This window comes from Mastomys coucha, unplaced genomic scaffold (genome assembly GCF_008632895.1).
Source record: "Mastomys coucha isolate ucsf_1 unplaced genomic scaffold, UCSF_Mcou_1 pScaffold4, whole genome shotgun sequence".
Classification (NCBI taxonomy): domain Eukaryota; kingdom Metazoa; phylum Chordata; class Mammalia; order Rodentia; family Muridae; genus Mastomys; species Mastomys coucha.
Window position 1 is genome coordinate 44,878,789 of NW_022196910.1, and position 22,144 is coordinate 44,900,932.

At 46.1% G+C, this 22,144-nt stretch overlaps 1 protein-coding gene across 2 annotated transcripts; it reads right to left on the reverse strand.

Annotated features, from left to right (window-relative positions):
- Nucleotides 1-6,586: 6,586 nt before the first annotated feature.
- Slc35e3 (solute carrier family 35 member E3) lies at nt 6,587-22,123 on the reverse strand. Of its 2 annotated transcripts, XM_031349705.1 has the most exons (5): nt 21,509-22,123; nt 20,275-20,385; nt 15,806-15,964; nt 13,703-13,785; nt 6,587-9,251 (listed from the first exon to the last, which is right to left on the reverse strand). In XM_031349705.1, the coding sequence occupies exons 1-5, from the start codon at nt 21,908-21,910 to the stop codon at nt 9,065-9,067; spliced, it is 942 nt and encodes a 313-aa protein (XP_031205565.1). In that variant the 5' UTR covers nt 21,911-22,123; the 3' UTR covers nt 6,587-9,064. The 2 variants fall into 2 exon arrangements, with proteins under 2 accessions (XP_031205565.1, XP_031205566.1); XM_031349706.1 differs by lacking the exon at nt 20,275-20,385.
- Between the last annotated feature and the right edge of the window lie 21 nt (nt 22,124-22,144).

Consider the following 22,144-nt stretch of genomic DNA (forward strand, 5'->3'; position numbering starts at 1 on the left):
AGTTACAAATTCCGTGGGGAAAAAGACAGACTAGGCAGGGAGGGCGGGGTAAGGCAGCTGCAGCAATGAAGATGGTGGAGCCTGGAGATGTGGCTCTGTGGTATGGCTTGCCTAACATGTGTCTTGGTTAAGCCATCAGTTTGGGGTGCAGTGGGGAGGGGTGAAACTCCAGGAAGGTCTATAAAGAAGCGAGAGCTAGCCAAAGGCAGCCTGGAGAAGAGCCTCCGTGCAGAAACCGAGCAAATCTCCTAAGATGGCCTGCAGAGCTCCAGAGCCAGCAGCAAAGCCATCATGGCTGGGACACAGGAGACTAGGTGAGAAGGGACACAGACCATGCTATCTCTCTCCCCGAGGGAAGATAGTTAAGTCTGAAGGGAGTGCTGTTGTAGGGCTTCAAGGACTGACCTGACAGGCTCACTATGGCTGTGGAGAACTGGGCATCTGAGGCTCCCGGGAGCCAAGGAGAAGGTGGGGAGACCTTCAGGGGGCCGTTGCAGTGGTGGGTTTTGGATGTTTGGAAGAGATGGTCAAGTGTCCTGCCAGATTAGAAAGGCGAGAGAAACTTGGGAGGCAGAGGCAAGCGGATTTCTGAGTTCCAGGACAGCCTGGTCTACAGAGTGAGTTCCAGGACAGCCAGGCAGGGATATACAGAGAAACCCTGTCTCGAAAAAACCAAGAAAAAGAAAAAGAAAAAAAAAAAGAAAGGCGAGAGAAAACAGTGTCAATAGTGACCCCATGGTCGCAGTGTTGGGGAGGGGTCTGGAGGATGACCCTCCACATTGTTGGTTTGGACATAGGGAGCTCACAGTATCCTCTAGATAAAGGAGCTATATGTAGTGACCCAGTCTTTTTTTGTCCTCTTGACTCTCTGTTCTTTCATTAAACTCCAAGGTAGCTAAGAAAAAAAGCCTGGGTATTCAAATCCCCTAATGTAAAGACCTAATTTAAACGGAGCAAATAAGGCCACGCTGAATCAATCAAGAGACTCCTGAATGCACTCATCTTGTGCTCAAAACTTAGGCTGTCCCTCTACGTGGGTGGGCCAGTCCTCCTGCAGTGTGTGAGAAAGACCCGTGTTTCCACTTCTAACCTTTTTGTATACTTAAAAAAAGACTACTTTGTGTCAGATGTGGCGAATGCCTGGAATCCCAACACCTCAGGAAACTGGAGAAGATTCTAATGTGGCCAGCCTGGGGATCTTGGCTAGGCCCTGTTTCAAAACAAAAAACACAAAGAGGAGGGACTAAGGATATAGCTTAATGGCAAAGAAAGTGCTGACACTCCCCTTCCCTTCTCCCCTACCCCCAAAAATCGTTTGTAAAATATGAAATCAGAGATTGGCTTGATTCACTGACTCCTTGGGTAGGAAAATCACTCTGGAGAAAGGTTTGGAAACTCAGACTGCTGTGTACATTTCCAGCAGGGGAGATCAGTGTTGGGTGGGGATAAAGGGTGGGATGACTCATGGTGATGGCCTTGTAGAGCTTCTCCAGAGCCACAAAGGCCAGTGGCAGGGGAGGAGTGGAATGGGCTCATGGAGGCTTTGGCCAGTATCAGAGTGTGGGAAGCAGAAGAAGCCCTGAGTGTACAAACCCTGAGTGTGTGAACCCCGAGTGTACGAACCCTGAGTGTGTGAACCCTGAGTATATGAACCCCGAGTGTATGAGCCCTGAGTGTGTGAACCCTGAGTGTATGAACCCCGAGTGTATAAACCCTGAGTGTGTGAACCCTGAGAAAGGTCCAGAGTGAACTCTGTTGTTGACTTGGGCATGGCAAACTAAGGACTCAAAGGCCCAGATCCAAGCCCTTTCCTACGTGGCCCAGGCTCAAGGGAATACAAAGCTTTTCTCGGAAGTCCATGAGTGCTTATGAATTATTGACCAGCGTGTGTAAAGACCAGCAGCAACTATGGCTTCCTCCTGGATGTTTATAGCCTGAGACTGCACACCTAGAGAGACCCTCTTCCTGTTCCATATGTAATAAACATGCAGGTTCCGGGTTGCACAGGGTTAGAAAACTCCCACCTGATTCTGCTTTACTCTATGTGTGCCTGGCCTTTCTCCATTCCCTTGCCCAGTCATAAAGTTCTAGGACCCAAGCTGCTGGAGCTGCAAGGATCCCAGAACACTATCACACTGCTGGTGATGAGTCTCAGGCTTGCCATTCCGGAGAGGAGTACCAGGTACAAGCACTGGATGTCTGCCTCCTGATGTTCTTTATGGATTCAAAGAATGGCTCTGTGTGTGGCTGAGGAGTTCTCTATTCAGTCACTGAGCGATAAAGCAGGACCACAGGGACCCCATCCCTTAAAGTTCCTCGCCTACGCCTGCACATGTGTGGTGTTTAGATTCTCAAAGAACATGGGCCTTATGCATGAGGATAGGTCCCAAGGCACCATGGGAGATAAGGGGCAGATGGAGACCGGACTGCACAGTTTGTACTTTGTTACCAACAGAAGTATGGTCAAAACCAGTGCAGCTCTGTGAATCTGGTTAGAAGGAAGGGCTCCCGTATTAGACAGGACAAAATTGATTTTTATCAAAGCCAGAGTGTACACACCTTATCTAGAGTCAACATCAAAGAGGGCACACACATTCCTGGTGCCGACCGAACTTGGGTCTGCTCATAAAGATCCACATTCCAGTCTGATGGCTGTCTGTGCACAGTATGCTAAGAAGCATGGAGTGGGAGGGGCAGAACAGGATTACTTGGTGACAGTCAGAGAAGGTGTGACTCAAGATGGCTTTGGTCAGGCCAGGCAGGAACCTAAAGTTTCCTCCCGTAACTCTATCTCATGTTGTTACAGGAGTCTAGAGCTGTAGGCTCTCCTTAACCCGGTGGTTCTCAACCTTGCTAACGCTGCGACCCTTTAAAATAGCTCCTCATGCTGGGGCCTCCAACATAACATTAATTTCATTGCTATTTCATAACTGTAAATTTGCTACTGTTCTGAACTGTAATGTAAATGTCTGATGTGCAGGGAGAGCTGGCAGGCTGACCAACTCAGTTACCACCCAGGTCCAGATTGAGGGCTTGAGTTGACCCACTGCAACATCTACCTCATCTACGAACTGCTGGAGCTCATGAAGGGGCTGGTCCTGAAGATCCAAAGCAGCAGGATCTCCACATCACAGGGCAACAACAGCACATCCCAGAGAAGCCCAGTGGAGATCCAGTGTTGATAGTGAAGCAGAAGCTGGAGGCCTCTAAATAGACCAATGACTTACTGCTACGAACATTGGCACGTAAAGATGTGTGGACAAAAGGGTATAGTGTGTGACATACTGTGACACACTGAAGCTTCCACAGTGAGATCTTCTAATTTTTGTTTCCTTTTGGAGGGAAGTTGCAAGAGCAGGGGTTAGATATGGAGGGAAGATGAGCGAGACTGGGATGCATTGTGTGAAATTCACAATCAAACACCTAAAAATAGCCGGGTGGTGGTGGTGGTGGTGGTGGTGGTGGCGCACACCTTTAATCCCAGCACTTGGGAGGCGGAGGCAGAGGCAAATGGATTTCTGAGTTCGAGACCAGCCTGGTCTACAGAGTGAGTTCCAGGACAGCCAGGGCTACAGAGAAACCCTGTCTCAAAAAAACAAACAAACAAACAACAACAACAACAAAAAACAACCAACCAACCAAACAACAACAAAAAAAAAACACCTAAAAATGTTTATGTAAAAAATTTAAAAAATTACTAAAAACAAAACAAAGAAAACCAGACACAACATTCAGATGCTCAGGGATGCGCCCAAAGCTGCAGGCGACAACTACAGGCACCCTCACCCAATAGGGCTCTCCTTCCCAACCCGGATCAGGCAGCCTGCAGCTTGGTAGGAGCCGGATGCTGCTTCAGCAGCCGCATGCCTGCCCAGGGCCTTTTCACAGCTCCAGTGATTCTGAACGTCCACAGCCAGCCTGGGATGTTTAAGAGCTGGAGTGAGGCACAACCAGCCACCTCTGTCCCTCGGATCAAAAGATTCAAGAGTTTTCAACTTTGCTTGTGTTCCACAGAAGAGATGGTAAAGGACCAGCCCTGACTACAAGACAATAAAGAAAGAGAGACTGGCTCATTTAAACCTTTAGAGTAGAAGCGAGCAAATATGAATGTTTTGGACAAAAACCAGTGTTTGTCTTTTTTTTTCTTCCTCCCACATTTTTGTTATATATTCTGAGGGCTGGAGATGGTTCAGCGATTAAGAGCCCCTGCTGTTCTGGCAGAGGACCAGTATCCACACCGTGGCTCACAAACCCGCTGAGGTAACTCTAGTTCCAGGGTGTGGAATGCCCTCTTCTGGCCTCTGTGAGAACCAGCCATGCTTGTGGTACAGACGTATGTGCAAGCAAGACACTATACACATGAACTTTTATTTTTTGACTCCTACAATTGTGGTCAATGAGTCTCTCCAGAATTCTCTAAGATGTACAGGGTGCGAGGGTTGGCCTTGCTCTTCAGCTCCAGCTAGAGACAGATCCGGAGGCCCACCATTACCATAGATAGTCCTAGTTGACCTCAGACTGATTCTGTGCCCCCCAGACTGTTGGATAAGATCCACCCACTCCTGTCCCGAAATGAATGTAGACTTGATTTCTAACTGAAGAAACAGGCAACAGAAAAACGTATGCTTGGTACAGAATATTAGGTTGGAAAAGGGAAACCTTAAAAGTTAAACATTTAGCTGGGTGTTGTGCCTCACACCTGTAAGCCGTGTGATCTGGAGGCAAAGGCAGGAAGACTGTATTAATCTCAGTTACAGATCAAGGCCAGCCTGGCTGTGTGGGTAAGGCCCGTCTCAAAACAAGTGAATTTACTGTGCTTGGAGTGATTAATGTTGTTCTGAAATAAATTTTAAGGCATTAGTGATTTTAACGCAGCAAGTCTTAAGAGGTGTTTTAAAGACTGAAGCACAGGAAAGGCTGCATTCAGAGAGTGATTTCTTTATACTGTCATTACTATTGAGAGAGCACAGAACACACACACAACATTCAGATGCTCATGGGCATGCCCAAGGCTGCAGCTAACTAACCTAGCCCTCAGCAAACAGGTTTCTTCTCTTTACAGTCCAGAACAGGCAGCCCTGAGTAGGTCTAGAATTCTGTATATATTAGGGGGGCTCCCAACTCAAAGATCCAGATTCCTCTGTCTCCCTCTGAATGCTGTGATTGAAAGGTGTAACAGCCACACCTGACTCCTTCACATTATCTTAATGCGTTTATTATGTTTTCCTTGGGTGTGTGTATTATGTACTTAGCACTGCATGAAGAATTAGAGGAAGCCAGTATGTGTCCTCTGTCATGCAGCCTTATTCCTGAGAGACCTCTCACAGAAACTGAAGCTGGACCCATCAAGCCCTGGGGATCCTCCTACCTCCCACACATACTGGGTTTAAGGATTCCCATGCAGTCGCACCTAATTTCTATTTTTAAAATTTTATGTGCATGGCCAGGCATGCCTTTAAGGAGGCAGAGATCTCTGAGTTCGAGGCCAGCTGGTCTGCATGGCTGTTTTGCCTGCATGTCTGTTTACCACTTGTATGACTGGTGCCTGTGGAGCCAGGAAAGCACATCCATTTCCTGGAACTGGAGGTATAGATGCTTATGAGCTGTCATGTGGGCGCTGGGAATCAAAGCAGGTTCTCAGGAAGAGCAGGCAGGGGTCTTACCCATGAGCCATCTCTCCAGTCCCCCATGTTTGTTTTTTGTTTTGTTCCCCCCCCCCTTTTTTTTCCCCAGACGGGGTTTCTCTGTGCAGCCTTGGCTGTCCTGGAACTCACTCTGTGTAGGCAGCAGCTTGGATGATAAAATCCAAGATGGCGCTGGTTCCTGATACACTGTAGCAATAGAGGATTCCACTGCGCATATGCCTCTCCCGAGCAGGTGTATGCTAATGAGGGTTTGCTGGGGAACCAATCCAGGAGGACTTGGCAGCTCAAGCTCAGGTATATAAGGGGCTGTCTCCAGCCATTCCACCCCACTCCACAGAAGCAAGCAGACCTGCAGCACCTAGGAAGAAGAAGAAGAAGGAGGAGGAGGAGGAGGAGGAGGAGGAGGAGGAGGAGAAAGAGAAGGAGAAGAAGCAGCAGCAGCATCAAGAAGAGCCGAGAAGAGCCGTGCTATCAAGAAGAGCTGTGACACTTAAGAACCTAGGAGAGCTGTAATACCTAGGTACTTTAAAGAGCTGTAACACCTGGTTACCTAGGAGAGCTGTAACACAAAAGAATATTCCTGAGTAAACTGTTGAGAGAAGAAGTCTAAGTGTGTTGTTATTGCTGCTGTCCAGGCAGCAAGGCGCAGTACAACTCTGTAGACCAGGCTGGCCTTGAACTCAGAAATCTGCCTGCCTCTGCCTCCCAAGTGCTGGGACTAAAGGTGTGCGCCACCACTGCCCAGCTAGTTTTTAGCAAGAGTTGCAGTTTAATCACTTGACATAAGATAGAAAACTACACCCTCTTCCACTGGGAACAAAAAGGCAGTGTGTCTAGTGTCTGTCATTGTGCTTGTTCCAGGGAATCGGTGCGTTTTCCTCAGGAATTTTCTCTTCAACTAGATGATAGTCTTTAGGGTACAAAAAATGCTTATCGGCCAGTACGGTTCTAATAGGAGAGTTTATTCATGTATATAAACACACCCTGACTCATCGTGCTCTCACTCTGTCCCTCATTCTTATTGACACAAGCCATTTATCATACCTCACACACCTACCTATTCAAAGCACCCTGTCCCCAGGGTTTCTCAACAGCTAAGATCTGTACTCAGTACAAGTCAACTCAGTCATTCCTAATGCACAGAAGCCTGAGGATCTCTGTGCTGGAATACTTTTCATTAGCTTCTGGGAAATTGTTACAAATGTTTCTTGTGCATAATGCCTAAGGTCCATAATGGTAAAAACAGCATGTTCTGCAGTTCTTGGCATAACACAATTATGTAAACTGAGGACAACATTTAAAACAAAAACCACAAAGGTACATGGACTGATATACAACAGACAATGTCATTCTCCAAAATACACATTTAATGAGGCTTTGTACTTTTTTCTTCCCTCTCGGTTTTTTGAGACAGGGTTTCTCTGTGTACTCCTGGCTGTCCTGGAACTCACTTTGCAGACCAGGCTGGCCTCGAACTCAGAATTCTGCCTGCCTCTGCCTCCCAAGTGTTGGGGTTAAAAGCATGTACCACCACTGCCTAGTGATGCTTTGTACTTTAAATGGGTCAGGAAAAAAAAATCCTAAAACAGGCACATTTCCTTTTCCCTTAATAGAATCTCAGTATGTAATTCAGGCTGCCCTGGAAGTCTGTGTGGTCTATATGGCCAAGGAACTTTTAGCCTTGGCTCAGCCGCTCAAACCCTGGGACCTAGGAGTGCGTCTCCTCCGACAGCCTGGCTCCTGATTACTTGCAAAGGTTTTGTTTTGGCAGTGCTGGGGATACAATCCAGGCTTTTTTATTTGGTCAAAAAAACCCTAAAAACTACCACTACCAACAACAACAACAAAACCCTAATATATTAAAAGTTACTTCTTTCTGTGAAAAAAAGAGAAAATTCAAAATAAAATTATCGCAAGACATGGCTCTTTGTCTTTAGCTGTGTTCTCACAGAAAGTGTATGTTTAGAAAAAGTTATTTCAAAAGATCTCACTCTTCAGGTCATCAATGGCTGTTTTTAATGGTGAAATGTCAAGATACTTGAAGGCAGACATACAGTTTTGCAATTAAATACTCAGCAGTCTATTTGCTGAAGCCCCATGTATTCTGTCTGCATCTCGATTAAAAATATTTCACAATTCGTCTGAAACCTCACACAACTAGCTAAATATTAGCTAGTTTTCTACCTCTCTTTCACATCTTTTCTATTTTTCACGAAGTTTCTGCCTAGAATTTGGATAGCTTTTGCTCTAATTTGCCACATAAAAATGCAAAGTGCAATTCAGTCCGCTTTCTAATACCACACAATGTTTCCTACTACAGCTTCATTATGTAAAAGGCAGGAGTATTGGGAGGGAGGTCATATTAGAAATCGCTAAGGTAAAATGATTAAACAAGCTGGGAAAGCAGTTACCAGGACAAAACTGAACCTACCTATGAGTGCTAGGCAGGTACTCTATGGCTACAACCACTGGCCCTATAAGACTTTTTTTTTAGCTGTTTAATTATGGGTTTTTGTTTAACTCCATATATAGTATATAGAACTCCTTGAAAATACAAAGCCACGAGAAGACTAATGAGACTGCCATTCCCGCCAACACCGGTTACTTATAACTGCAGACACTCCCTTTAGCTCAGGCAGAGTACCTACCACTGAGCTGGCTTTGGGCTCACACAGTCTTGCCTAACAGGGAAGAACATCTAATATTAAATTTCTACTGAAAAAGTGATACTTTCAAAGATGTAATTTGTTTCATGATCATGTTGATGTCAGCTTCTTTCTATAAATATTTCAGTTCTACAATGAAATAATAGAGAAGCTAAAGGCTAGATGGAGTGGTAGAGTTAAAAGCTAGTTTGGTCTATGAAGAGATTTCCAGACCAGTCAGGGCTACACAGTGAGATCCAGTCTCAAAACAACTATGACTACCACCCACCCTGTCTGGATACAAAGAACTTCAACTTCCTGACGGGAAGGCAGGGGTGAACCGGCAATAGTTTTGGCGTGCCCTTCCCTGGGAGAACATAAGACACTGACAACCATGGCACAGCTGCAGCGCCGGAGCACTGTCATTCCGATGGAACAGAACTTTCCCGTTCTTCAGTTGGCAGAATGAAGCCATCTTCTATGTAGTTCCTAGCATTTCTTTGACAGTGCTGGAGACTGAGGCCAGGGTCTAATATGTGTGAGGCAAACACTCTACCACTGAGTGCCAGCGCCAGGTTCATAAAGTCTTTGAAAAGAAATCTGAACCGTTTTGGTTTTAAAAATTTAAATCGATAAAAGGTACTAAAACTGTCAACTGTGAAAAAAAATACTTCTTGGATGTCACTGACTGAATTCTGCAGGGAGCTTTTCCACAGACGTACACATTTGTCATTTCTCATCCTCATGATTTGACTTTCTCTTCTCCGCCAAAGCTCAGGGCCGTTGAACCAGCTTACTCTTACTGCCCTCCTGCTCGCTGAGTTTAAAGTGGGTATAGGTGAGGATCCCGAAGAGCGTGCATAGGATGCCGAGCCCTTGGTTCACCGACAGGGGATCCTTAAATAGAATGTATCCTCCGCAGAGGGTGATGCAGAACTTGAAGTGTCCGAACATGTTGTAGCTGAGGTGTTTAGGTAAGGAGACAAAGGAGCAACGAGCTAGACATTAGGGTCACAAGGGCACACATGACAGTGTACACACAGCAACAGCTCTCCGTGGCTGGAAAGGCCTGCATACAACACACACTCAATGGTGGCCATGCACTTAAAGAATAAGCACTTTGGTGTACGCTGGCAGATCATACTCTCTTTAGGCATGGTCTTAGCAATTGACTGGTGTGAAAATGGTGACACTGCATTAAAACTGTGTGTGTACATATGAGTGTGACACCATGGAAGCCAGAACACAGTGTTGAATTCCCTGGGGTTGGAATTATGGGCAGTTGTGGCCAGCTGACGTGGGTCCTCTGTAAGAGCAGGGTGTGCTCTTGACTGCTGAGCCTTCTCTTGAGCCCAATTGTACTGATTCGTTCCTGTTGAACCTAAGCAACATATACACACTCCAAAGTGACAAGAGACTGCCTCAAGCATTCCTGGTGACCTCTCCAAAAAGGCAACATGGGGAGAAAGGCATGCAGAACAAGGTACAGAGGAGACACTTTGCATAGGAGTTTATGGTTATACTACGGAATGGCACTCCTAATAAACCGTCACTGGCAATGAGCTGAGATGTGCCTGGTGCCAGGGAGCTGATGTGATGAAAACTTCTAGTATGCCTAAGATTAAGAGGGCAAGGGAGAGAGAGGAGCCAGAGGGAGCACTGCCAGCACTAGCCGCTCTGTCAGCACCAGCTGCTCTGTTAGATGCTCTTCCATGAGCACACCGCCTCCCTCGACCACTTCACAGCCTCCCCATTTCTCAACTGTGTCCAAGGCTCAGATCCTTTAGTAAGTTTAAAAAACACTGATTTTATGTGGTCATGTATGGGTGCATTGTTTGTGTATGTGCACATGCGCATGCACACGCAAAGGCACAGGTATGAAGGTCAGAGGTCAACTTATGGACCTACTGTGAGGGCCCCAGAGGCTGAACTCAGATCAGGCTTGGTGGAAGGCACACCTGCTGAGTCATCTCACCAGAGCAATTGCAATAGCCAAATAATGGAGTTCAAGAGCTGGGAGTCCAAACAAAGGTGAACTTACTATCTCCAAAGTTCTGGCTGTAATCCAATATACTGCCAGCAAGTCATTACTGGGCTAAAGTGTGTTTCCCCAAGGCATTGTTCATATCAAAAATAAAAAAATCAAACCATACACAGAGACCTCAGAAATGATTCCCTTGCCATATGCTACACATAATAATTTTTTTATATCTAAACCAATACTGTTTTACTCTTCAGATGTATGCTATGCATTCTCCCTAGCAACAAATTTTTTTTTTTTTTTTTTTTTTTTTTGAGACAGGGTTTCTCTGTGTATCCTTGGCTGTCCTGGAGCTCACTCTGTAGACCAGGCTGGCCTCGAACTCATAAATCCGCCTGCCTCTGCCTCCCAAGTGCTGGGATTAAAGGCGTGCACCACCACTGCCCAGCCCTAGCAGTAACTTAAAGCAGCTGCTACTCTATACCTCAGATTCTCTGCCTCTGCCTATTAAAGGTAAGATGATCTTGTGTCTACCTTGTACAACTGATGTGGATCAAGAAGTAATACCTGCAACGATTCTAGAATGCAGTAGGCACCATCACGCTAACTGGAAGCTATAGAGCATAATAAGCACCCGTGCACGGCAGGACCACCCAGCACTGCACATGGTACTGTCCCTAGTTTCTTAGCCACTTCCCTGTCACTCTCTTTGCAGGGACAGGGACAGTGAGCTGACTGAGGGACCCAACCTTAGGTCCCTGAGTTTATAAGCGACCTCAGTAGATCTACAAGAGCTCTCACAACATACTCAGGCTCACAGGAAGTGGAGGACCCAGGCGGGGGCCTGGCTGTGTATGAACTCTGTGTACAAGCTCTTTACTTGGTTTCTGGGCATGGTGATGCAGACTTGTGACCCCGGCTCTTAGGAGGCTGAATCGGGAGGATTAGTCAAAGTCATCCTCAGCTACATAGTAAGTGAGACCAGCCCGGGCCACTGGAGAGGTCCAGGAAACAAGAAAGAACCAAAGAGATCCACGGCAGTGACCCTCTAGACAGTGCCCAGGGCACCTGCTTGCTGTCTTTTTCCTTTCAATGGTTTGATGCAGTGGAGTTGATATCTGCGAGCCAGAGGATGTGTCCAGGGATGGCTTTCACAACCACTGTGAGCTACTCCTTATCTCAATTATCTGCTCAAAGAGAAAGGCTAGCAGCAACGGGGAAGGTCGCTTAGCCCAAAAAACAATTGGTTGGGTAAGGAGTGTGGCTTTTTGCATAATCAAGGGCTGGCAGCTTGGAGAGTGACCTGCAGAATGCCCAGGCAGGCAGAACTGAAGGAAGACAGAAAGGAGACCGGACAGAGCTGGGAAGCACGCAGCGACACTCTTCAGTGGCTGAAACAGCAGAGGCTCCAGTTCTCTCTTCTCCAGTCAGGCGTTGCCACACCCAGAAGTGCTCCATCAAAACCAGAAGTGCTCCAGTCAAAACTGTCAGTGGCCTTGCCTCACTAGGTCTTGTAAGAGCTAACAGCCAAGCTTCCTCAAACCTGACCATCTAGCAGCACTTGACACAGTGGTTCCCTTACGTAAGGAGTGCTCCTTACTCGGACTCCTCACCGCTCTCCTCAATGAACTCTGAAGGTGCAGTGTGCTCCAAGAATCGGTCTTTTCCCTGACTTGTTTGGGGTAACCTCACCACTCACATCACAGCGCTATACCGACTCAGGACCATGTAGCTGAGGACTACCTGTACCCAGGCAGCAATCTCAGCTCTACCTGCATGTCAGGCCTCCTTCAAACTGGCTATCTCCCTAGATAGCCTCTGCAATACATATGGGACCTGAGCTTTCTCTCTCTCCCTCTCCCCCTACCTCCCCACCCTGTGTGTGTGTGTGTGTGTGTGTGTGTATGTGTGTGTGTGTGTATGTGTGAGTGTGTGTGTATGTGTGTGTGTGTGTGTATGTGTGTGTGTGTGTGAGTGTGTGTGTGTGTGTCTGTGTGTGTGTGTGTCTGTGTGTGTCTGTGTGTGTCTGTGTGTGTGTGTGTGTGTGTGTGTGTGTGTGTGTGTGTAGGTAGGCCAGAGAAGAGTTGGACTTATAAGAATTATGAGCAGCCTATCATGGGTGCTGAGAACCAAACTCAGACCCTCTGGATGAAGAGCAAGCTCCTAACTGCTGGGCCATTGTGTAAGCCCACAAATTAGCATTATAAATTAGAAGCTGCAGTGGCTGTCTGATGGCTTCCCTTTTTTCCGCCTCTTCTAGTCCTGTTTTCTCACATGAGCAAAGTCTGCAGACATTCTGGACAGTATCTAGCACAAAATACATTCTGAGTCCTGGGTTTCTGAAAGAAAATATGGGGCTGGAGAGATGACTCAGCGGTTAAGAGCACTGACTGCTCTTCCAGAGGTCCTGAGTTCAATTCCCAGCAACCACATGGTGGCTCACAACCATCCATAATGGGATCTGATGCCCTCTTCTGGTGTGTCTGAAGACAGCAACAGTGTATTCATAAAAATGAATAAATCTTTAAAAAAAAAAAGAAAGAAATTATGGTCATTGTTACTTATTGATATTTGGCAAAGAGGCTATTTGTACTTTTGACTCTCAATATCTACTCATTTATATAAATCAGCACAGGTTTTCTTCTCCAGTTTTTACAAATGAGATCTCAGTCTATAGCCCAGGCTTCAAACACATGGAGAGTGTGAAGTTATCTTTTGTTACATAAGCTGACCACACTGAAGTGTGACACAAACCTAAGCTCCCACTCCCCCGTGCATTCAATAAATACCACTTGGGACCACTATCAGCAAGTCATGGTACTAAGTCAGTTCTTATAAGAGAAAAATTCACTACTACCTAAGAAAATTCTAAAGTATTCCTTTACAGAAAGCAAATATTAAAAAGTTAAAACAGGGGGCTGGTGAGATGGCTCAGCGGGTAAGAGCACTGACTGCTTTTCTGAAGGTCCTGAGTTCAAATCCTGGCAACCACATGGTGGCTCACAACCACCTGTAATGAGATCTGATGCCCTTTTCTGGTGTGTCTGAAGTCAGCTACTGTGTACTATGTATAACAATAAATAAATCTTAAAAAGGAAAAAAAAGTTAAAACAGGGCTGGAGTGATCAGTGTCTCAGCATTAAAGACCACTAGCTGCTCTTCCAAAGGACCATGGTTAGATTCCCAGCACCTGGGGGGTGGCTCACAGTCCTCTGTAACCGCAGTTCCAGGGAACCTAATGAGTTTTTCGGCCTCCAAAGGCATCAGACATACATGTGTACACAGACATGCATGCAGAAAATACACCCATTCTAATGAAATATAACAATAAAAAAGTTAAAATAACCAGCCTACTTAACAAAGGCCATGTAAGAGTGTCAGAGATGAGAAAGGAAGACTGTATATACATCAAAAGTACTTGGAAAGGATACGTGACTGGTGACGTGTTCCCAATGATCCAGTAAATCGATAAATTCACCATGAAAGCGATTATTCCAGACAGCAGTACCATAAGCTACGAATAAACCAAGAGAATCATTGTAACCAGGAACAAATATGTCCCATTAGGAGTTTCTAAAAATGTAAACTTCAACCATTAAAAATGTGATACAGGCTGATAATTTCTCTCTCTCTCTCTCTCTCTCTCTCTCTCTCTCTCTCTCTCTCTCTCTCTCTCTCTCTCACAAACACACACACACACACACACACACACACACACACTTGCAAGTTTGAGGCCAGTGTGGCCCACAGAGTTCCAGGCCAGTCTGAGATGCACAGTAAGAGCTTGTCTCAAAATGAACACCTTACCAAAAGAACGAATTTAGAAAATCAGCTTGGAGCTGGGTGGTAGTAATCCCAGCACTCAGGAGGCAGAGGCAGGTGGATCTTTGAGTTTGAGGCCAGCCTGGTCTACAAAGTGAGTTCCAGGACAGCCAGGGCTACACAGAAAAAGTCTGTCTAAACAAACAAACAAACAAAAAAGTAATTGTCTCACAAGCAGCGGGAAACTCTGCAATGATGACCTGGCTTTAAGGTGGTGTTCGGGGACATCTGTAACCGCAGCTCGAGGGAAGGAAGGGTAGGCAGGAGGTTCAGGACAGCTTCGGCTGCAGAGGGAGGTGGAGGCCAGCCTGGCTATGTGACATGCCATTTAAAACAACAAAAACCCAAACTAAAACAATGGAGCAAGGGGTTAGGAGATGGGTTAGTAAGCTAGGAGATGGGTTAGTAAGCTAGAAGATGGGTTAGTAAGCTAGGAGATGGGTTAGTAAGCTAGGAGATGGGTTAGTAAGCTAGGAGATGGGTTAGTAAGCTAGGAGATGGGTTAGTAAGCTAGGAGATGGGTTAGTAAGCTAGGAGATGGGTTAGTAAGCATGCTGCTTCTGTTCTCCCACAGGAGCCAAGCTCGCTTCCTAGCCCTCAGGGTGGCCTAAACCATTCTACAACTCCAGCTCCAGGGCATTGGAAACCACTGGCCACCAAAGACACAGACACAAATACACAGATTGGAAAATAAAACAAATCTTTAAAAAGCAAGCAAAGAAACCAACAGAATACAGAGTTTTCAAAGTGAATTTCTAGGTTCTTTTTTTTTTTTAATTACTCCCTTAAGGAAGAAATGCTTTCTTTTTAAATTTTATTCTTTCTTTCCTTCTTTCTTTCTTTCTTTCTTTCTTCCTTCTCTCTCTCTCTCTCTTTCTCTCTTCCTTCCTTCCTTCCTTCCTTCCTTCCTTCCTTCCTTCCTTCCTTTCTTTCTTCCAGACAGAGTCTCCCGTCTATGGCCCAAGCTGGCTTCAGCTTCTTGGACCCATAGACTTCTCTGGCCTCAGCTTCTGAATAGTTGAGATATAGGCATACAACAGTGAGCTCAGCAGTAATGAGTCCACATTAAAAGCAACACACAAACATTATAGAAAAATCAGAAAATACAGGTAAGCAAACAGTCTATGGAATAGCTACAATCCCAACCACTATCATACTAACACTAGGGCATGGATGCCTGCCAATTAATCAAATTAATTTCTGACAAATTGTTCATTTTCATTTTTTTTTTTTTTTTTTTTTTTTTTTTTTTTTTTTTTTTTTTTTTTTGGTTTTTTGAGACAGGGTTTCTCTGTGTAGCCCTGGCTGTCCTGGAACTCACTCTGTAGATCAGGCTGGCCTTGAACTCAGAAATCTGCCTGCCTCTGCCTCTCAAGTGCTGGGATTAAAGGCATGCGGCACCAGTGTCTGGCTCATTTTCACTCTTACTTAAACCAAAAACATTTATTGGATAACTACGCTATCAAGCAGGCTTTGTGAGAAACATGGTGTGTCTAAAGCTCCTTTCCAGGTGTCCCGGTCTCGGCAAGTCCCTTTCTTTTCACATGCCTCTGTTCTTTGCATGAAAATAACCCCTGCCTTGCCTTCCTTAGAGAGTAACAGTGGGGACTGGATGTGAGAGCAGACTTGAGATGGTGCTCTCAAATCCACAAACTACATTAGGAAGGGGTGATTAGCGCACCCTCTCAGGCACCAGGACAGTTAGAACTTACCACAGCCGAAACTGACCAGGGACCAAATATTCCTCCCTCCGCAAACACTGGCTCAAAGAAGGGCACAGCCACCAGCAGCATGGCCGAAGACATGGGGGCCTGGTAGTACAGCAGCTGCATGGAGTTCACCTGTAGTTCATGCTGCTTGGCTCCAACCCACTGGCAACCAGGAGACAGGACAAGTCAGGTACAAAGAGAAGCATCCTTTGGTCAAAGCAACACAGGATCAGGCTAGGGAAGAGGACAGATCTCATGATTCTACAAAATCTCAAAGGGTGAGAGACACGGGGGACACTGAACATGGTATGTGCTCATCTACTGACATCTCATGCCTTAGAGAGAACGGTAGGTACCCCTCTACTCTCCTGAGTCTACTAAATATCAGGAAGTAAAGGCAGCAGGAACCCCACTTGTCAGGGAGGGGATGGAAATTTCCATGAGAAGTGGACTCCAGTGTGTGTGGCTTTAAAGGTATGTGGACTTTGGAGCCACTTCAGTGGCAGAAGACAGTTTTCTCTTGAGAGAACTTTTCTCATAAATATACCTGGGCACAGTAGAGTAACTGAAAACCCTAAAATACTGTCTCACTCAATAAAAACCTCAAAACTGTATATCCCATCTCCTTAAAAATACTTCACAAATATGACTAACGAGAGGCTCTACAGAGTATTCAGCCGACAGCTTGAATCAGGCTGGCAGGAATTTTGAGCAACTTGGCTTTTGAGCAACCTCTATAGACCCGTTTCCTAAAACTAGGTATTTTATAACATAAGGCAAGTCTACAGGAATTCACCAAGACTGAAATGCAAAACCAGGAAATGTGAACCACCCTCCTGCCAGTTCTCACTATGAGTCTTCTGAGACTATGAAGGACAAAGAGCTGATTCTTCCCCGGCCTGCTTATAGGAGTACGGCTATGAGCAAGAACAGGAAAGCTTGAGCCAGTGCTAGCCCCCCTGATTGCTGTAAACTGCTAGGACGGTTGTCTCAAGCAAGCTTCTGGCCACCATTCCTCCCACACCCTATTTAAGCATACCCACCATCTCCTAAGCCACACTCAAAGTACCATCTGACTTACATCTTTTCCTGTTTGCAGTCACAGACAGCTCTGACCTCTCTCCTTGAGCATCTTTTAAAAATATTTCAGGTCCTGGGGGTAGAACTTGGGGCCTTGTGCACACTGGGCAAGCACTATCTCACTGACCTCCATCCCCGTTCTCACACCCTGAGCATCCATAACTTCTCAGCCGACAGTTTCCTGCTTAGTCTGCAGGACCAGGCTTCAGATCAAGTTCCTTCTGTCTAGAAATGAGCTTCTCTCTCTCTCTTTTTTTTTAAAGATTTATTTATTTATTTTATGTCTATGAGTACACTGTTGCTGTCTTCAGACACACCAGAAGTGGGCATCTGATCCTGGTACAGATGGTTGTGAGCCACCATGTGGTTGCTGGAATTGAACTCAGGACCTCTGGAAGAGCAGTCAGTGCTCTTAACCGCTGAGCCATCTCCCCAGCCCTAGAAATGAGCTTCTCTTGTGCTGCCTCCATACATACTGCCATTCTCTCTCCTAGGGACCCGGCTCCTTAACTCTGCTGGCTCACAGTCAGGCGGGTCCTAATTCCTCCTCAAAAAGGCCTCACTCACAGTCCTGTGCCCACACCTTTGCCCCGGCTCTTCACCCTTCTTCTCTTCTGTATCCTCCATCACCACTGGATTTTCCTTAAATACAAATTATGATAAAGGCTCTTCCCAATGTAAATGCTCTCCTTTGCTGCCGTCTGCAGAATTTCCTCTGAGTGACTGTCTGGCTTAGCTACTCAGCATTGCCTTCTCATAACACTCCTATGGTCTAGCTTCACCAAACGCATCTAGTGCTCCCCAAGTGCTCCCCGATTTCAAACACATTAAGGGATAGGTCTCAAGACTTCACTGCTGAGCAAACTCCTGTGCCTCCGACTTAAATTAAGTGCCCCTTTAGTCTAGCCTTGTCACTCCGAGTGCAGACCTGCCATTTCTTCCTCTGTGCTCCTCAGGGCTCTCCTCAGCTTGGAGGGATACTATCCAGGCTAGGTGCGCACTGGGAGTCTGCGCATGTGTCTTGAAGGGCAGGGTTACAGCTGCTTCTCCTCATTGTGTCCTCACAGGTGAGCATCAAGGAAGGCTTGTCAAACAAACAAGCCCGCCATCGCCATCTTTTTCCAGCCAAGAGCTAAAGATTCCTCTTTCACCTTGTCTTATTGTTCCCAGCAGCAGAAAAGAAAACAAAACTAACCAACCAAACAAACCAAAAACAAAAAAAAACAAAACCAAAACAAAACAAAACAAAAAACCCCTGGAAACCCAGTTAGGGCACAAGAAGCAGATATAATTTTGTTTAAAAGGATTCTTTTTTTTTTTTTGGTGGGTGTGTACCTATTGTGGCATAGTACTTTTGTCCATTGGTCTTCAGTCATTTCTTGATAAATCTCATTGCAAACCTCAGGGTTATAGAATCTTTTGATTCTGAGCTATAGCAATTTTTAAACATTCATGAACAAAAATGGCCACACACACACACACACACACATAAAAAAGTCCCCAAACCAGTGAGTGTTGTGAACTGGTATTATATATATGGAATAAAAGAAATTCTAATATTTGACAAGTAAACGTGGTATAGTAACATGTGCCTATACTTTCTTAAAAAGTAAAAGGAGAGGCCAGGCATGGTGGCACATGCCCTTAATGCCAACACTTGGAACGCAGGCAGATTGCTCTGTGGGTTCCAGGCCAGCCTGGTCTACATAGTGAGTTCCAGGACAGTCAGAACAACATAGTCCTGTCTCAAGAAAAACAAAAACAAAACAAAACAAAACCAACAACAAAACAAATCCACAAAACCAAAACAAGTACAACAAAAAGTAAAAAGGGGATGAACGGGCAGCTCAGTGGGTAAAGGTCCCTGCTGCCAAACCTCACTACCAAAGGCGGGGCCCAGAGACCCCAGTGTTAGGAGGAGAGAACAGACTCTGTCTCTGAAAGTTGCCCTCTGACCTCTGTGTGCACATGGTGACTGGCATGTGCGTGCACACAAGTGTACATGTGCATACAAACAAAATAACAAAGTGTAAAAAATAAAAGGTAAAGAGTACGGGGGTATAGCTGATTGGTAGCTACTTGGCTCATGTGTGTGAGATCGTGGGTTCGACCCCAGGATGACAACAGTCATGGAAGAAGGCTCGGAAACAGCAGTTGTTGAAGTTGTTAGCTGACTGGGCGAGTTTTTGCTGAGTATACAGTGCTTGCTGAGAACCTAGCAGGCTGTGGGCCCAATCCTCAGCCCTCCACGCCCCCACCCAAAATATAGCAACAATGTTTCTGGGACAACCCCACCAGCAAACAGTAAGGTGCTAGGGCACAGTACTGAGCTAACATTCCTAACTAGAATGTCTTCCTTTATCACCAGTGGATATTTGTGTGGCAGAGGTAACACTGCTTACATGTTGGCTCTGATTCCCCATGCAGCCACACCCAGCACTTCCAGACCAAGGTTTCCAGCATAAAGAGAAGACTGTTTCTCTGTTCCTATACCCTGCTATATTCCTCCCCATACACAGGACACAAAAGCCAGCTTGTTGGCAACTTATGGTAATGAGTGAATCCACGAAAAAAAACTTAACTGGCTACAGGCAAGGCAAGGCACTGTGCTTGCACAAGAAGTTAAAAACCTAGAAATCACTCTACTGACACAGACAAATTATTAGAAGCCCATGAGCAAGTTGTAACACCAACACTTCTTCTGAGTTTAAAATATGTACCTCTGATTTTTTTTCATGTTCAAAGGTTTGGAAGTGTGTGTATTTCATCTGAGTGACTTTATAATCAAAGAGTAAATAACAAATGTGACTGATGAACTTACTGCTCATTTTGTAAAGGCTTCCAAGAAGAAAAACCCAGGGCTGGTGAGAAGGCTCAGCGGGTAAGAGCACTCCAAAGGTCCTGAGTTTGGATCCCAGCAACCACATGGTGGCTCACAACCATCTGTGATGAGATCTGACGCCCTCTTCTGGTGTGTCTGAAGACAGCTACAGTGTATTATGCTGGAGCAAGTGGGGCCAGAGCAAGCAGAGGTCCTGAGTTCAATTCCCAGCAGCCACATGATGACTCACGGCTATCTGTACAGCTACAGTGTACTCATACACATAAAATAATAAAATAAATCTTTTTTTTAAAAAAAAAAAGAAGAAAAACCCAAACCCAAGCTTGTCCAAAAACCCAAACCCAAGTTTGTCCAGAACTGGGCTTTGGCACGGGTACTGTGCACTTACAAATGGGCATTTGGTGTCTCCTCTGTTCTCTTCACTTTCCCAGTTATGCTTTCTTCCCATGTCTATTGTCTCTATACTGTATTCTCTAAACCTTGGGTTACAGCTTCAAAAGTTACGAAACCTGCTAAAAAGGCACATAAAGGAAAAAAAAAAGTTACCAACCACTTGATAAAGGGACGTGACTACCACACCAAGAGCGGCAAACACCATTCCAAGGGAATGGAACTTCACATCGTAGTAAGAATTTAGGATTACACCTACAGTAATAGGGATCTGCAAAGAAAAAGAGGCAAATGCTGTGAGATTAAATTCAAGGAGGATGTCTTTTTTTTTTTTTGTTGTTTCCAAGTAATTTTATTCAGAATTTTTGTGTTTGTTTCCTGAATCAATAAATACTATACAAAACAATGTAAAAATGGCTACCATTTTCTCTCCCCTGCTCCCCTCACCTGGGGACAATTCCCTGGACAACCTCATTCAGGGGTTCTCCCTGTAGATTTGGTCCAGCAAATGAGGCCAGCCATGTTTTAGCCCCTTGACTCACTTGGGAGATTTGGCTGGGGTAGGAAAGCCTTTAGGAATGAGGTGACTAGGTTAGGGAAATGCATTAGTGTTTGGGGGGAAGGAGACGGCGCCTGGGGTCAAGGAGGATGTCTTACAACACTAACGAAACATATGGGAGCAGGGAGGGCACTGAATTGTATGTTTTCTTCATTTGGGGAAAACTGCCAATTCTTCTTTACAAACATTCACATACAACTCTACATCTGGAAGAAATTAATGAATCCACGAATTGCACTTTTTAAGGAAACACAACACACATTACAGGTAAGTAAATGGACCCCCCCAAACCAGTACTTAACACATGAGCATAAACATGGAAGGAGGAAAGTATTAAGACCTGAAATACCAAAAACTAGTAAGTGCTAATGTTATTTTAATGAATCTCCTTTTATTTAAACACAGGCACCCTATCAGTACGCCGCTGAAGGCGTATTCGGAGATATTTTATGCTAAACCATTTCATGTTTATCACGTATGGTTCGAATTCCCTGGGGTAAAAGGACTTTTTTTTTCTTTCCACATTGAGCTTTCGCAGATATCCTGACACACTGAGCTGTTCTAAGGTAGCTCTCTCCCTCATCAATCACAGCAGTTAAAGATTTCCATCAGGTACACGCCCTTTTACTAAGAGCCTGCGGAGTGTCAAGATGGCTCTTCCCACCCCTCCCCAAATAAGCTACTTATAGAGCCTCGCTCGTGTGGAGTAAAGAAGATGGGAGTAGGCTTCCGGCGTGCCAGGCTATAAGCAAGGTGCATTCAATTTTCCCGGGGAGAAATCAGCCAGGTAGCTGGCCGGGGACAGGCTCGCGCAGCGGCAGTGGCAGCTACTCACCAGCGTGAGCTGTATTCTGATGGAGAATCTCTTCTGGTACCAGAAGGTCTGGATGGCTATGATGACCGGCGTGGTCATGGCCTTGGCCAGCTGATAGGTGCCTATGGTGTTGTTCTGCAGAGAAAGGTTGGTGAAGACCACAAAGCCACAGAAGCTGAGGGCCAGGAGGAGGAGCTTGGAGAGAGGCAGACTTTTGGGGGCAAAGATGTCCAGTTTCTGGCAGATGTACAAGCCCAGCCAGGTGACCACGAAGTGCACAAGGGTCAGGCTCATGTTGGGGAAACCGTGGTGTACATAGATCCATTTGTTGAGGAACACGATGCAGATGGACACCAGCAGGTTGAACAGGAGCCCGGCGGCGATGCGCCCGTTGCCCCGGACCCGGTCGGCCAGAGATGCCATGATGCCCGCCGGCTGCGGAGCAGCGTCCTCGGCCGAGCCCGGGATGTCCAGCCTCCCGCTGCCTCGGCTCTTCGCCGCCGCGCGCCCGCAGCCGCCCGCCTCACCGTCCGGCTGGAGACAGGCATGCGCCGCTCAGGTCCCGGACCGCGGGACCGCGAGGTGATAGGCCGCCGTCCTCGGAGCGGGTCCGCCGCAGCTCCTCCCAGCCCCGCCCCCGCGCGGCCACGTGACCCC

Bases quoted from the DNA above. Each gene is read 5' to 3' on its own strand.
- Slc35e3 (XM_031349705.1), bottom strand. From the start codon at position 21,910: ATGGCATCTCTGGCCGACCGGGTCCGGGGCAACGGGCGCATCGCCGCC. The intron at 20,386-21,508 runs GTGAGTAGCTGC...TTTTCTTTGCAG, and splicing joins TCAGAATACAGCTCACGCTG to ATCCCTATTACTGTAGGTGT. The intron at 15,965-20,274 runs GTTGGTAACTTT...CCTGGTTGCCAG, and splicing joins TCACGTCCCTTTATCAAGTG to TGGGTTGGAGCCAAGCAGCA.